Raw genomic sequence first — 16,922 nt, forward strand, 5'->3', positions numbered from 1 at the left:
AGTCTGCCTGCGAAAAGAGCTCCTAGCATTAAAAAAATTGGCATCCATTCCCCCATCTAATCTAGTTTCCATTCCCCATCAATCCAAATCAAATTCACAAAGCATCACAAATTGTTTACAATCAAAACAAGCACATCACAAATTAACATTCATCGTCACAAATCTAGAAGGAGGGAGGACAGACGCCACCGCCTCCACCATTCTCGCCGTCACCGCCAGATCTGGGAGGGAAGGAGGGCAGCCGCCGCCGTCCGCCCCGGCCCGCTGCGCCCCGCCGCCGTCCGCCTGCCATGTCGCGAGGGATGGGAGCGCCGCCGCCATGTCGCGATGGAGGGGAGCGTCGCCGGCCCTGCCCTCCTCCGACCAGATCTGGGAGGGAGGGGGGAGGGGCCGGGAGTTGCCGCCGCCCGCCGCTGGGAGCCGCCACCGCCTCCGGCTGGTGACCGGGGAGAGGAGGAGAGGTGAGGGGAGGGGAGAGGTGAGGGGGAAGGGAGGGATGCGCGCGGGAGAGGACTGAGGAGTGAGGGAGGAGGACTTAGAAAAAAGTCGCCCCTGGGTTGGCTCTATTTATATTCCAAATCTATTTTCGTAGGCAGACCACATAATTGGTCCGCGTGCAAAAATGAAGGGTATTTTTGCGGTATTTTTGCAGGTGGATAGATTTTCGTAGGCGGACAGCGAGCATCACCCTAGTTTACATTTTTGTAGGTAGCTATTTGGCTCCCAGGGTCATGTCCACCTGCGAAAATAAATACCCAACATCAGCGAAAATGCTTTTTCTAGTAGTGCCTGGGGTCATTCTTTTGTTTTTCCTGTCATTTTTGTACTATCTAAGCGCTTAAACAGAAATTTAGATGACTGATCTGTATGTTCTTTTCACGTTATTTATACATATAAACAAATCGTATAGTGGCTTATATGTTCAATGATTAACAGCTAATAATCAATAATTTGACTATATATTTTTTTAAGGAAAACCTCAAAAGAGGTTAGGAAGTTCATGTGTTCATTAAGAAAAAGAGACTTGCTCAGTTTATGAGGAGCACTAGGCTCAAAAATCTTATACCCACACGGTTAATCGAGAAAAACCGACAAAAACCCATGCAGAGAACAAGTCATCATTGCCTAGCTAAACAAGTAGCTCCAACTTTTCATAACGAACAACAGTCTTAAAAACCCGAACACACGAGGCAGGGCTTTTTGGGCGAACACTCCGAGGAGGAAAGTATCTTCTAAGATACTTACAAAGCCCGTCTGAACACCGGAACTAAATTTTCACCTAAAGAAAAGTGAAAAGCAAAAAAATAACGACTTTGAGAAGGGAAACGATGCCCATAGACGTTGACATCGTCGACACCAGTCCTAGACTAAGCAAGGTTTTTGGCCAAAACTCCTACTACATGCCTACTACAGATCTTGACAACCATTGCCAAGATAAAAGTAGTTGAAGGTTATTGTTACTTGTCATTGCCATCCCCGGTAAGTAGCTCCGACTCCACCATAACAAGTCAGTGCACAGCCACCGAAGAAACCACTTGCACCGCAACTTCTTAGCGTCCCCAAAACTAGAATAATTGAGGGTTATCATTGTCGAGCTTGCCACACTCAGCTAAATAACTGACTCTACTCTAACACACCAATGCATGGTTGAGCCATGGAAGCCTCGTGCACCGCATCTCCACCAAATGGGTTAGCTCGCTACCACAAGACCTTTCAAAGCATTGTCGATGCTAACATCTACTCATCCTCCACCAAGCATAATACCTCAAGCCAGACCAAACATCACCATGGAGCTCCCCGTGACCAGAGTCCGGAAGTAGACCGACCATTAGAGAGGAGGAGCTCCAAGGAGGGTAAAAGTGGTCCAATCTATCAAAAGAAACTTGCTAGCCATCATCCAAGCCGTTGTCCATGCCATTGCTTACCGTGTCCTCATTGCTTGAGCCACTACTTGGCCTTTCGCCCAACAAGAAGCACCAGCAATCGTGCGCATCCGAGTCACCCTTCTACGGTGTCTTCTCCAAGCGCCCCTCTTATCTCTCCATGCAACCTCTTCATGTTGCCTCTCCAGCTCTCTGCCAGCTATGTCTATGACCGTGCCCCACCTGCCAACCATGTGTCCATGCCGACTCCACCCTACTCCAGTTCCACTCCTCCGCAGCCACCTTGTGTCGACGCCACCTGCACCGCCACCTTACCACGCCTACATAGCCATACTTGTGCCACTTTCGCCCCCATCGCTGCCACACCTGACGCATAGAGATGGTCAACATTGCCAGATCTGGTTTCCTTGACCATATTTGGCCTAGGAAAACTAGATCCAACTATCCCCTCGCCTCTGGATGCACACACCTTAGTCGTTGCCACCACCTCTAGCCTACGCCACCGCCATGTACCTAGGCGGTTGACCTTCTCACGCACGCTAGATCCACTCCCTATCCTCACCATGCTAGTCCTAGGGCACCGGGGAAGGGAGGAAGCCCTACTACCGCCATTCTTGCCGTTGCTCAATTTTCAGTGTCCAACTCCGACGACGGTGAGGAGGAAAGGGAGGACTGTGGGGGAGGTGGCGTGGTGCCCTAGGTTGCCACCCATTTAGCCACTTAGGAGCGATGTAAGGGACCAAGCAACATGGAGTCCTGCTGAAATTATGGTTCTTTTTGATAATTTGATTCCATAAAAGGGCATATATAATTGTCAGGGTTATGGATACCACATACCTAATAGTAGTTGACTAAATCTCGGCATGACCCACCACATACCATGTCCTATACGGAAATAACCTGCGGATATAGGAGGAGTTCCGGATAAGGAAAGACAACCAGAGTTCTACGTGGAAACGACAAGGACTACTCGGATTGTATCCATATTGGTTTCCCTAGTTCTACTTGGACAAGGGGACACCTATGGGTATAAATACAAGCTCCCCTAGGAGGAGAGGGGGAGGATCAACACCCAACACAATCGACATAGAAGCCACAACATAGAAGCCTACATATGCCAAGACACGCCGCCGGATATCGACTTCAGGGATAAGCACGGCTAGTACCCTACGGTGTCTCCGGATACTGTCAGGAGAGACGAAAGCGCTATCTCTGATCTCGCCGGGCACGGATTCGAGGTGGAAGGCTACCCTGTTGTTGACTACGAGTCAGATCGTCAGACCGCCATGTCGACAATAGTTAGATAGGCTACCCCAAATATTATACTGGTGTGATTATCATGAATAAGAGCAATACCGGCTTCGGCCAACAGGATGTAGGGTTATTACTTGACAATTCGGGGGCCTGAACCTGTATAAAAATCCCTGTCTCCGTCTCTTTTACCTCAGTCTCGCGTATATCCTAGCACCGACGATCCCCATACTATGCAAATACCAGAATTGCGACATCAAATGTCGACAGTGGCGCGCCAGGTAGGGGGATTTTGGTGCTTCAGGATTTCGACGAGATGGGTTTAAGAGATGGACTCTCCGACAACAAGCTACTCGACGACTTCGGCTGTGGGGAGATCCAACCTGTCCAAGTACATCTTCCGACTAGATCGGAACCATCATCGTCATCGACAACTTGGTCTATCGAGATCATCCAAGCCTCAAGCTCCGCGGCGTAACAAAAGATGTCAGATTGCCTGATATCGAACGAGTACGCAGCAAGGTAATTGGTAGATTGGTTTTTTAAATTGATCTACTAATTTCGTAGATACATCCGGCATGTATCTATAAAGGTACGCAATATTTTATCTGCAATTTATCGTACCTATTCAGATCATACAGTATTGTCAGATCCATAATTTATTATGTTTACCCAGAGCATGCTTTTTATACAATAATACCTGTTGTGCGGGTGTCCCCGATGTTAAATCGACTACGATCTAACGCTGGGGGCTCGCTCTGTCTTCTTCTGTATAAGTCATGCTTGTTTACGGTTTACATAATACCTGATATTTACATCTGCTCGTTATATCCTAATAATACTAGAAGATCCATGCAGTTTTTGAGTACATACTCGATATTCTCTGCTATATGTCTTGCCTTCTAGAAAATATTTTTCAGAAACATTTGAGCACTCGAGTAGGTTGTGGTCGAGTACACCCCACTATCGAGAACATTCTCGACAAATGCGGAGTCGTCGCACCCAACTTACCAACGAAGACCGACGACCTATCTCATAGCACCGGCCATAGCTGGACTACTCGAGAAAAGGTTGTTAACGGATAATTCCTCGTAAACGCCGTCGGTTTGATCACCCGACATGATTGCGAGCGGACATCCGGATATGCTATAAGTTAGGTATGTGAGTCATGCTGGCCACATGATATGCACATGTAATAAACTAACTTTAGCGCCCCTATAGGTGATTAAAAGACTCCTACTTCTGGTTCCCGAACCAGTAAAACGTAGTGATCTCTCTCGCCTCACTTTAAGTGGTCGAGTCACGACTACTGTCTGGTCCTCGACCAGCGATGTGGCGTTTCTCCCACTACTTCCACTTTAAGTGGTCGAGTTACGACTACTGCCTGGTCCTCGACCAGCGATGTAGCGATTCTCCCATTACCCCTGCTTCAACAAAGTTGATATCAGGTGCACAAGATTGCCAAGTGTTTTACCCAGAGATCCCTTACCACAAAAGACACCTAGCGTTGAAACCTATCCTACTGTCCCTTTACGCCGTCTTGACAAGGCCTCCGAGGAACCTGAGGGAACTTCGGCTGGGGACGCCCAGAGCCAATAAGGCCTTGTCGGATCCTTCAGAGACGAAAGACCATGTAAGATCTGGTCGTGTAAGAGTTCTCGCCGTGCGTATTAACCAAGCCGTGTAATCGGAAATTGAGTTTTCTAACTTCACGGCTGGGGGCTAGGATCAGTGCTTGTTCAACCAAGGCAGGTCAAAGGTCCAAGAGCCCTGTCATCCGAGAACGATTCTCCGACGATAAGGCTGGGAGCTAGGGAGAGTGTATAACTCTACAAACTGACTGATCGGAGTCGGTAAGAGAGAAGACGCTCATATACAAAACACTGGTCTGTACATTCAATTCACTAGTCTGTCATATTATAACATGTCACCCTTTGAGCATTCGCTCGAGGGCTATTTCTATCTAATATTCTTTTCTGAGTATTGATTTCAAGAAAATTCTATTCGACATTGTCGAAAACTTCATGTCTCTATGGTTCTACACCAAGATCGACTAAGGCGAGTACGACAAATGTTGACAAAGCTCCGTCGTAGACTCTACGCCTTCTCAATCGCTCGAGAACGGTTGCTAGATCTCGACAAGGAATACGGAATGAAGAGATGGTGTACCCGCCGAGATAAAATTTCTTGACTTCAATCCAAATTCTCGATTACGGCAAGACAGGAGACTTAGTCGTATGCTCTGTACCTTCTTGGTTGACATCGGAGATTGACTTAGAAAACCCTTTAGGTGCCCGCACGAGGCTAACAAAGGAAGTCTAATGTTATCTCTGAATTCACTAAGAACGGTCACTTGAGCTCGATAACAGTCACTCCATGGTCAGCGGTTGAGAATATGAATTCGTACATTTGCATTGAAGTCGGGAGCTACTGTCAGGGTTATGGATACCACATATCTAATAGTAGTTGACTAAATCTCGGCAGGACCCACCACATACCATGTCCTACATGGAAACAACCTACGGATATAGGAGGAGTTCCGGATAAGGAAAGACAACCAGAGTTCTACGTGGAAATGACAAGGACTACTCGGATTGTATCCATATTGGTTTCCCTAGTTCTACTTGGACAAGGGGACACCTATGGGTATAAATACAAGCTCCCCTAGGAGGAGAGGGGGGAGGATCAACACCCAACACAATCGACATAGAAGCCACAACAATAGAAGCCTACATACGCCAAGACACGCCGCCGGATATCGACTTCAGGGATAAGCACGGCTAGTACCCTACGGTGTCTCCGGATACTGTCAGGAGAGACGAAAGCGCTATCTCTGATCTCGTCGGGCACGGATTCGAGGTGGAAGGTTACCTTGTTGTCGACTACGAGTCAGATCGTCAGACTGCTATGTCGACAACAGTTAGATAGGCTACCCCAAATATTGTACTGGTGTGATTATCATGAATAAGAGCAATACCGGCTTCGGCCAATAGGATGTAGGGTTATTACCTGACAATTCGAGAGCCCGAACCTGTATAAAAATCCCTGTCTCCGTCTCTTTTACCTCATTCTCGCGTATATCCTAGCACCGACGATCCCCATACTATGCAAATACCAGAATTGCGACATCAAACGTCGACAATAATAGGATTAATTGGATTCGTGCCATAATAAATTTCGTGGTTTAGAAATATACCATCACTATTGACCTATTTACAACCATGCCATTACGATTTTACAATTATTACATATATACCACTGCATACCCTTCACAACATTTTCTAATTTATTAGGATCAAATTACCCTTTTCTTCCCCTTCCTCCTTCCCCCTTTCTACTATCCTCCAGGATCCAGCCGACTAACTCCGACGAGCTTACGTGCCAGCAACACGTTAATGCCGCTCTCTTTCGCATTGCTTCCTTTCCTCCACTACCACCGCCTGTACTTCCAGCTCAACCTTTGGTTGTCACTCGTTCTTCGTCCCCAGACGCTTGCTCCTACACTCGCTACTGCTGTCCTTCCCACCATTGCTCTGCAACCTGCCGTCACCGCCACTACTCAACTCCCTTTGCCGTGTCCGTTGCCGTGTTGCGTCCCACCCGTCACTCTATAGCTCCTCGGTCTCCTCCACAAGCACAACTTCCTCCCAAACATCGCGTCCTACTCACACCTCCTCATGTTGCTACTCGACACGCTGGACTTGCTCGACGCTGCACTCCTAGTAGCGATACGAACCCTGATTCTCCTCCAACGATTGCTTCTTCGAGCTCAACGCCACCCTCTTCGGCTGCTATTCTTAAGTCCGAGCGATGAGATGAAGATAAAGACAGGAGAGAAGGGGTGAGGAGAGTTTAGGGGTGGAGAGATTATTCATCACTCTTATTATTAGATGTTAGCCAAAAACAATAGAATAGAAACGACTCGGTGGATTCGGATGACAAATGATCAGAAGTCACTTGAGAGAATGACATTTGAGAATAATCATCAAAGTGGATGAAAAACTCAAAGAAAAAAGAAACCTGCCTATACGTCACAAAATTCAAACGATGCGATTTCGGACCTTGGGATATTTGTTGTTGCCGGTGCGTGTTCGCGTTGAACTCGAAAAGATTCCTACTACGCATGTGTAAAAAAAAAAAGGAAAGAAAAGAAGAAAGGAGATGTGAAAAACGGAAAATAGGATGCGTGGCGAGACTTGCGAGAGATGGGATGGTTGGCGTTGAGGCCCCGGGCGGCCAGGCCTCCCCCGTTTCGTCTCCGGTCTTCGTTTTATCCCCTTCCTTCGTCTTCCTCTCCTCCCTATTCTTTTCCTTTCCTCTCCTTTCCTTTCTCTCCTCTTCCCCCCCCCCCCCCCCCCCCCCCTCCGCGGCGCGGCCTTCTCCTCCGCGGAGGCCACTCCACCCAGTCCCCCTCCCCCCCGCCCTTCGCCGCCGCCTTCTCCGGCGAACCGGTGGCCACTCGCGCTTCCCAACGTACCGTGGCGGTCCGGCCGGTGAGTTGCTCCCCCCCCCCCCGCCTCCTCTCCTCCTCGCGCTAATCATTTGCGCCACTTGTTCATGTGATCCCTCGCGCGCGGCTGTTCTTGCCATGCTGAGCGTAGCGAACATGGAATTTGGGTTTGGTTTTTTTTTCTTTCGATTATCGCGGAATTCGTTTCGGTTTGGGATCTTCGTTTCTGGTGGTTGTTAGCTTTTATCTAACACATGGCCGTGCGCGGTGCTTCTTGCAGTCACCCATTTGAGTTGGGAGCACGGTGGCAATGGGGATTGCGGAGGTGGCCCTCCACAGTATGCCGGGGGCATTCGCCGCCCACTCCCCGGCATCCAATTTGCCCCTCGCGGCCGACGCCGCGAGGGGCAGGAGGAGGAGGAGCGCCAATTCGTTGCACAGCTCCAGGGCGCTCCAAGGTCCGGTCAGGTTTCCGGGGCTGCGGGCCGCCGTGGAGTGCCAGTGCCAGCGCATCGATGACCTTGCGAGGGTCACGGAAGGGAACGGGGCGTGGGTTAAGGATGCGGTGGACAAGGCAAGCCATGCTCTCGGTGATGTGAGGGTGCCTGGTCAGGCTGTAGGTGGCAATGGGAGCGTAAACGGGAGCGCCGCCAAGCCTCCGCCCCAGCGGCGGAAGGCGTCTTCTGTGGAGGATGAAGCTTGGGAGCTCTTGCGGGAGTCCGTGGTTTACTATTGTGGTAGTCCGGTCGGGACGATTGCTGCCAACGACCCGAATGATGCCAATCCGATGAATTATGATCAGGTGTTTATTCGGGATTTCATACCATCTGGCATCGCGTTTCTATTGAAGGGAGAGTACGAAATTGTGCGCAATTTCATTTTGCACACCCTTCAGCTTCAGGTACTTGCTTCGTTGCTTCCTCATTGTTGCATCGTGTTTTAGATCCAGGCCTTGTATTGATCGTGACAGTGTAAATGAACATTCCGGTAATAAAATTATTTCACATGAGCCAGCTTTGATAATTTCAATTCATGTTGTGACCATCTGAATATGTTGCTCTAGGTTTTTTTCTTTAGACATATAATAGCTTGATCTCTTGAGGAAGTGCGCACGATGGTAAGGCCTGTTTCTTATGAGCTGCTTTGGTCCACATAAAATTGTTGACAGAAAGTTGGCTGTGTGCTTGCTTTCTCATGTAAAAGTCGATGCACAATGATACAATTACACATCTTAAATGTGTTGGCTTACTGAGATTGCCATCCTTAAAGTTCTTGGCAAATATCTCTTCTAGTTACCGTAGCAACAAAATGAATTTGTATGCCCTATCCAAGGTGTAACAAGTTCTGCTGTCATTTTGTTATGTAGAGCTGGGAGAAGACAATGGACTGCCATAGTCCAGGACAGGGCTTAATGCCTGCTAGCTTCAAGGTGCGAACAATTCCACTCGATGGAGATGAAGATGCAACTGAGGAGGTCTTGGATCCTGATTTTGGGGAGGCAGCAATAGGCCGTGTGGCACCTGTTGATTCAGGTAGAGCTACTAATGGAGATAGCTAGCACATCCTCTTTTTTGCTACTCTGCTTCTACTAACTCTTAACTGGATATGTGATTGATGGTTTCAGGTCTATGGTGGATCATATTACTTAGGGCGTATGGAAAGTGTTCAGGAGATCTGACAGTTCAGGAGAGAATTGATGTTCAGACTGGAATTAAAATGATATTAAAGCTTTGTTTAGCTGATGGGTTTGACATGTTCCCTACATTACTGGTAACTGATGGATCATGCATGATTGATCGTCGAATGGGAATTCATGGGCATCCACTTGAAATTCAGGTTTTTTACGATACTCCTGTCAATTCTGTGTCTTTTGTGAATGGATTTTATCCCATTCAATCAAAAGCATGTGTACCCTCAAAAGTTAAACCTATCTTTTCCAATCCCCTGAGTTTTTTCAGCGATCTCCATATGAAAGTGGCTCGCTAAGATAACTGAAAGCTGACTTGACTCAAAACGCACAAAATGGTCATTTTCATAGCCACTTAACAGTCAACTCACAAAATGGGCATGGAAATGATAGAAGTTTAAAGTCAGGAGCATGTAGAGCAAGGAACTTAATTTTAAAACTGAAGCAAGATTCATCAATTAGAAAAATCTTGTAACATCATAATATCTAACTTTTAACACACAGAAGATTTATATAGTTTTTTTTTCATTTAATTTTCCAATTCCAGTATTTCCATTTCAATGATTTGCAAAAACTATATGGAAACATGTAATTTTCTTGTTCAGTTCCTGCTGTATCATGTGTCACCCACATGGCAGTGAGGTATGAGTACTAATTAATCTGGGTTACTGTTGGCATATCAGAAATTTCAGCTAAGGTAGTTATTTGGATGATTAACAAATATAAACTTTTGAAATTGGACACTTCCTACAAGTTTCTCACGATCAAAATTAAAAACAATTGCAATTAGCCATAGTAAATTTCTGTTGCAATAGAGTATATTTTCTATTTAAGTTTCGTAATAAGATATAAGGACCAAAGTCAATCTTGAAAAAGTTTGAATGCAACAAGATGATAGGAATAACTGTGATGTCGTCCTCAACAATGTTAGTTCATAGGTGTGCACATTGAATAATCAGCATCAATGATGAAGAGGATGGCCTGCTTCTCCTGCTGATGCTCCTAATAACTTTCCTCTGCCTTATCCTAGTTTAAGTGAACTGAATACATTCATCACCTTAATCCAAGGCCTCACTTACATTTTATATTCAGACGTAACTTTACAAGGTAAGGGCTATAATAATATTTTTCAAAAAAAGGGGCTGACATTGAGTATTCCTGTATTTTTCATTACAGCTTCTCTTTTGTGATAAAGCAAACTCACGTAAATATTGTTTTATGTAGGCACTGTTCTATTCAGCTCTCCTGTGCGCGCGTGAAATGTTAACCCCAGAAGATGGATCAGCTGATTTAATACGTGCTCTAAACAATAGGCTTATCGCACTGTCCTTTCATATTAGAGAGTACTATTGGGTTGACATGCAGAAGCTGAATGAGATTTATCGATATAAAACAGAAGAATATTCCTATGATGCTGTGAACAAGTTCAACATATATCCTGATCAGGTTTCTCCGTGGCTTGTTGAGTGGATACCTCCTAAAGGAGGTTACTTCATTGGGAACCTGCAGCCAGCTCACATGGACTTCCGGTTCTTTTCTCTGGGGAATTTATGGTCCATAGTAAGCAGCTTGGCAACAACTCATCAATCCCATGCCATTTTGGATCTGATTGAATCCAAATGGTCTGATTTAGTGGCAGAGATGCCATTGAAGATATGCTATCCTGCTCTAGAGAACCAGGAATGGAAGATCATTACTGGAAGTGACCCAAAGAATACGTGAGTTTTCGGAATAATTATCTTTGCATCTATGTACATGTTCAAGTTCCAATGAGCATCTTCTTAGTAATATCTATTGATTCAGGCCTTGGTCATATCATAATGGAGGATCCTGGCCAACATTGTTATGGCAGGTTCGTTATTCTGTAACAAAGTTTTTTTTTTTTGTGGTTGAAATTGCTGACTTTGTTTTTACCTGATGCAGACAGTTTGTAGTAACAATTGACAATTCACTATGATTTGTTTGCTCAACATATAGTTGCTGAGAAATTACTTTCTTTGCGTGCAGCTCACAGTAGCATCTATCAAGATGAACAGACCAGAGATTGCTGCAAAAGCTGTAGAGGTAGCTGAGAGGCGAATTGCTATCGACAAATGGCCTGAATACTATGACACCAAACGAGCACGCTTCATTGGGAAACAGTCTCGTCTTTACCAAACCTGGTCTATTGCTGGGTACCTTGTGGCCAAGCAACTGCTGGACAAACCTGATGCTGCTAGAATTCTTTCGAACGACGAGGATTCAGAAATTCTTAATGCTTTGAGCACAAACAGGAAAAGAGGCAAGAAAGTGTTAAAGAAGACATTCATTGTATGAGTTCTTGAAGCAAAAGATCCATCACTTGGTTCTTTAAGTTAGCATTTAAGTTATAGGAAATATCTTCCTGTATATATACACGAAAGGATATGTTTGGACGGAGAGATGCCTGCTGTTGGATGCTGTTATTGTAGATGCATCTGGCTTTTGCAAGAAAGCACTTGCCTGGGCATTTCTCAATTGTATCCCTTTCATCAATTTTTGTACACTAGACTTGCCTCTTGTAGTTTACCATATACTCCATTTGACATGACAAATTCTGTGCCAAGCAGTATGATCCCATACTATTGACTTACAGTTATATGCTTGTTTTGCTGACGGTGATGGATAGTGTTTTAAATTGTCGGAATCACTATAGTTGGGACTGAGATTCCGCCCAAGTTCGATCTGGGTAGCTGAATGGATACTGATGTTATGAATTTCTACACACTGATTCCAAAGCCTATGGGAGTATCTTTGCAGTACCTAATATTGCAATAGGGTTGAGGTTCCAAAATGTTTTAAAAAAAACAACTTACTGTTAAAGTGAGAGTATATTGCCAAGGATCCGGCGCTGGTGAAAATGAGAGACTATACAAGAGAAGATCTCCGAGACTCCGATGCCCCACATTTGAACCTTAACCTAGTTAGTATTCTCACCACTTCTATTTATACGTATTTTCTGGATAAAGCAAAGGCGGGAATAAATTCTATCATTCAAAGGAGTACCTATTTTTGGACAACAGAATGAAATCGTAATACTTGTCTCGTTAACAGTTCAAGCTTTGGAAACCTTTTTCTTTCACATTTTGGCAAGAAAAACAATACACAAGACATTAGTTATACATGGTAATATATGATCAAATAACCAGAGAATTTTCCAGAAATTCCGTTTCTCATCATAGATGAAACACAATAACACAATTCCTTTTATATAAACGCACTATAAACACATATACTTACAACACACACACTCATCTCTACGAACATACATACAAACAACCTATCTCAATGAGCACATGCATCCGAAAGAGTGAGCCGATATATCTTGAGATTAGCGAAGTCACCACAGATGCCTCAATATCGATGGGTATTCTATCCTAGTATAAAGTTATCCTCCACTAACTCCTTAGGCTTAACATGCAAAGATGACACATCATCATCCACTAATAAGATACCACATCATCTCCACTAATTAACAAGATGCCACATCATCATCCACTAACAATCATCACATTTAAACATCATGCAAACATGCTATATCTTTATAGTTTTTATAATTTAAGAGCTTTTCAAATACAAACATGTTAAATTATCACCCAACATAATTCACATAATGTTTCAATGTATATCTTTATTATGTTTTATGATATCCTATATACTCATATAGTTCATCCTCACTTAGTTAGTGCTTAAATGATTAATCTATGGTACAAATTATCTTTCTCCTTTTTTCCTCTAATTAAATCATATCACATCAATTGTTTTTAGTCTTTAGATGATTAATCTACGGTCCAAACTATCTCCCTACTTTTCTTCTTCCATAAAGTCATACCACCTTACTTTTTTACGTTTGAATCACCATTCTACACACTATTTAGATTTAAATTATCATGAACCACATTAATCTACTTAATATGATATTATCTAGCTATCTTACACATTATTTTTTTTATTATTATCATACTAAATTCTCACAGCAATGCGCGGGGTTTCACCTAGTATCTTAAATTAATGTGAGCGCTCGTGAAATCTAAAACTTGAACTTAGAAGAAGATGTTTTTACCATAAGAAACGTAACCAGTTGACACCAGCACACTTCTCATGCTCAGGTAGTCTGGTCCAGCACCACCCATGCATGCAACCATGAGTTAATAGAATGTTCTAAATCAGCTATATCTACCCCTGAATATTTGCTAAGCTCAAGTTAAGGATACCACGAGTAAACATAATCATGGACAGTAGTACCTTCTCTGCATAAAATCGGCATCAACTTATACTCTTAAGAATGCAATCTTTTGCTCCGCTATATCTTGAAAATGCATGCTCACAATCTTATTGTCGCCTACATTCTTGCACGTCATTAATTGGACTAATTAATTAGCATGTGATAAATTAAAGAAGCACGTTCTTTCTAAAACCCCCGAATATAGTCGTGTCTCCAGCACCGATGGACCATGAGAGTTTCCCAAAAATAACACCTCGTTTGGTAAACGAGGCCACTATATAAGAGAGAAGGATTTGCATTGCTAAAAAGAAGTTCAGTTTCTAATAAAGGGAGATCTATTGCCTCCTCTTTTGCCCTCCAAGGGGGAGGAGGATCAGGGAGAAAGGGAGGGCCAAACAATACAAAAAGAATTACTGCAGGTTTAATTTGGCCGATCTCTCATGCCAATTTCTCGTCTTGTAATTAATATCTCCAGCAGTTCATGTATTTGCTTTGTTTAATCGTTCGTGCTGTGATGGTTCCTTCCTCTTTAATTTTATCCATTTTTTTTGTATGGGAAAATTTCTTCATCTTTGGAGTCTTTTTTTTTTTTTTGCAAATTTGCAGTGTGACATGCATGGGCTGTTTGGTTTTGCAGGAACCCTAGGGATTATAATTAGCGAGTTAACGGCAAATTAAGATGCCGGTGTCACGTGGCGGCAAGGCCGCTTCGTCGAAGGCCGACCCCTTCGACTCGGACTCGGACTCGGACCTGGTCCCGAAGAAGAAGCCGGGGGCGTACACGGCGCCCAGCGGCGCGGCGAAGGCGCGGTACAAGGACGACTTCCGCGACTCGGGCGGGCTGGAGCAGCAGTCGGTGCAGGAGCTGGAGAACTACGCGGCGTACAAGGCCGAGGAGACGACCGACGCGCTGGGCGGCTGCCTCCGCATCGCCGAGAACATCAGGGAGGACGCCGCCAACACGCTCGTCACCCTCAACAAGCAGGGCCAGCAGATCAGCCGCACCCACGAGAAGGCCGTCGAAATCGACCAGGACCTCTCCAAGGTCAATAGCTTGATTTTGAATCTTTTTTTCCCTTCTGAAAAAATGATCATGCTATGTACTTCATCCGTTTCATATTATAAGTCGTTTGATTTTTTTCTTAATCAAACTTAATTTTTAAAGTTTGATCAAGTTTGTTGAAAAATATAGTAGTATTTTTAACGCAAAACAAACATATTATGAAAATATATTCAATGTTAGATTTAATGAAACTAATTTGATATTTTAGATATGCTACTATATTTTTCTATAAGTTTAGTCAAACTTAAAAAAATTTGAAAACAAAGTCAAACGATTATAATATGAAACGGAGTGAGAAGTATAATGCATTGCCGTCTTGATTCCTGACAAAATTCAGTTAGCATTGCCAATGTCGTGCCAAAGTTGAGGATTTCATGTGAGAATGTATGATGGTTTTGATGATGGCTTTGCTCTTGTGTATAGGGCGAGTCGCTTCTGGGGAGCCTTGGAGGGTTCTTCTCCAAGCCATGGAAGCCCAAGAAAACAAGGCAGATCAAGGGTCCAGCCCATGTCTCGGGTACGAACTCAAACATATATCTGCATCGAAAAATTCAATTCCCAGTTCGATCATGTGCTCTCACTGTTCTTTGGCATATAAATGGCGATATGATATGTTTCAGATGATTCCTTCAAAAAGAAGGCGAGCCACATCGAGCAGAGGGAGAAGCTAGGGCTGAGCCCTAGTGGGAAGTCGGCTAATCGCAGCTACGCCGAGCCTACCACCGCCATGGAGAAAGTTCAGGTTTAATCTCGATCTCTCTGCCGCCATCGCAAAAAAAATAAAAAAAATCAGAGATTTGTCTAGCATAGCTAGCATCCATTATCTTCAATTCTTTTTGGTTTTGCAGGTGGAGAAACAAAAGCAGGATGATGCCCTAGATGATCTCAGTGGTGTGCTTGGGCAGCTCAAGGGCATGGCTTGTGACATGGGTTCAGAGCTTGATAGGTGAGTTAACTCCTTAATTTATTCAGAAAAAGACAGATTTTTTTTTTACCGGTGAAATATATATTTTTTTCAAGAACACAAAGGCAGAAGCTCTGCCTCATTTTATTGATAAAGAAAAGATACACATAGACTTAAGAAAAGATTCACACTAAAAACACTATCCTATAAGCATAAAGATCATTCCCCAAAGCTACACTAAACCCCTGATAATAACAAAGCAACCAAAACACCTGTAACACCCAACACCTAATAGTTCAAGATAGGATAATACTCCTGTTCTGCTAGTGGTTTCAAATGGAGTTTCACTATGTTAACCAACATACATTTCAGGCAAAACAAAGCGCTGGATGATCTGCAAGGCGATGTGGATGAACTCAACTCGAGGGTGAAAGGAGCAAACCAACGTGCACGCAAGCTAATCGAGAAGTAGGCTGGAAACATGGGACGATCAGCTTTGCCTAATTGCCTTGATCTGCAGTGCATTGGGGAAAATGTTAAAAGAGTCGTCCTCGCTGGCACAGCTTCTGCTTATCAATTAACTGGGTTTTGTTTTGTATTACCGGGGGCATATATATTTTTTCTGTTTCTTAATTTTCACGATGGCTGTTTTCTTGACGATCAAAGTTGTATACTGTATGTACATATATGAGAAAGAGAAATTACATATTGTTGACATCAAAAGATGCTGTCTTACTGAAGTTCTTCAGTGTATGTTCTCCAGCCTCCAGGACAATAAAAGGCATTTCTATATCCTCAACGGAATTACCTTTGGAAGAAATTAGAGAATACTGCAATCTTGCATAAGATTTTAATAGACAAGTAATATCCTCAAGAGTGTTACTTGAACTTATGTAAAAAAAAAGAAAAGAGTGTTACTTGAACTAATACGAATACTCTCACCGCTTTTTCGGTTTTATAATAACTAGCTGGGTGGCCCGCGCAATTGCGTGGCTAGCCCCCAAACTAAATCATATATTTTTCAGTATGATTTTACTTAAAATTTATTAAATAGCTATCTCGTTGTCTTAAAACTTTGAAAGACCAAACCTTATCATCCCCGTATTTCTAATTATATAGTTTTCAAAAGTCATATCAGCTGCTACCCCTTACTTCCGTCATATCCTTTTTATTTGCTTGCTCGATCTACCACTATTTCTATTCATTCTCTTTGAAACCTTTAAAAATTGGATCTTATAGTTTTTAGAGTTTCTCGTTGGGTTTCGTTTTTATAATTTCTAGAAGTCCCATCAAACGCTGTCATTATACTCCTCTACGACCCGTCCACTGTCTTTTCTCTTTATTGTCATTGGGATTTTAAAAATCGAACATAATTATCGTTCAGGTTCATTTTTTTACTTTCTAGAAGTCCCACCAAACCGTCAGCGGCTTTACAATTGTA

General features: G+C 43.7%; 2 protein-coding genes across 2 annotated transcripts; both read left to right on the forward strand.

The window, feature by feature from the left end:
- The first annotated feature begins 7,529 nt into the window (after positions 1-7,529).
- On the forward strand, positions 7,530-11,853 carry LOC4329537 (neutral/alkaline invertase 3, chloroplastic-like). Its single transcript, NM_001416633.1, has 7 exons — positions 7,530-7,627; positions 7,865-8,485; positions 8,951-9,116; positions 9,209-9,420; positions 10,496-10,989; positions 11,075-11,123; positions 11,279-11,853. The coding sequence occupies exons 2-7, from the start codon at positions 7,895-7,897 to the stop codon at positions 11,585-11,587; spliced, it is 1,821 nt and encodes a 606-aa protein (NP_001403562.1). The 5' UTR covers positions 7,530-7,627; positions 7,865-7,894; the 3' UTR covers positions 11,588-11,853.
- A 1,968-nt stretch (positions 11,854-13,821) lies between these two features.
- LOC4329538 (SNAP25 homologous protein SNAP33) lies at positions 13,822-16,200 on the forward strand. The gene is made up of 6 exons (NM_001416634.1): positions 13,822-13,933; positions 14,152-14,559; positions 15,001-15,094; positions 15,198-15,319; positions 15,426-15,523; positions 15,854-16,200. The coding sequence occupies exons 2-6, from the start codon at positions 14,194-14,196 to the stop codon at positions 15,951-15,953; spliced, it is 780 nt and encodes a 259-aa protein (NP_001403563.1). The 5' UTR covers positions 13,822-13,933; positions 14,152-14,193; the 3' UTR covers positions 15,954-16,200.
- Positions 16,201-16,922: the final 722 nt, after the last annotated feature.

This window comes from Oryza sativa, chromosome 2 (genome assembly GCF_034140825.1).
Source record: "Oryza sativa Japonica Group chromosome 2, ASM3414082v1".
In the NCBI taxonomy this organism is placed as follows: domain Eukaryota; kingdom Viridiplantae; phylum Streptophyta; class Magnoliopsida; order Poales; family Poaceae; genus Oryza; species Oryza sativa.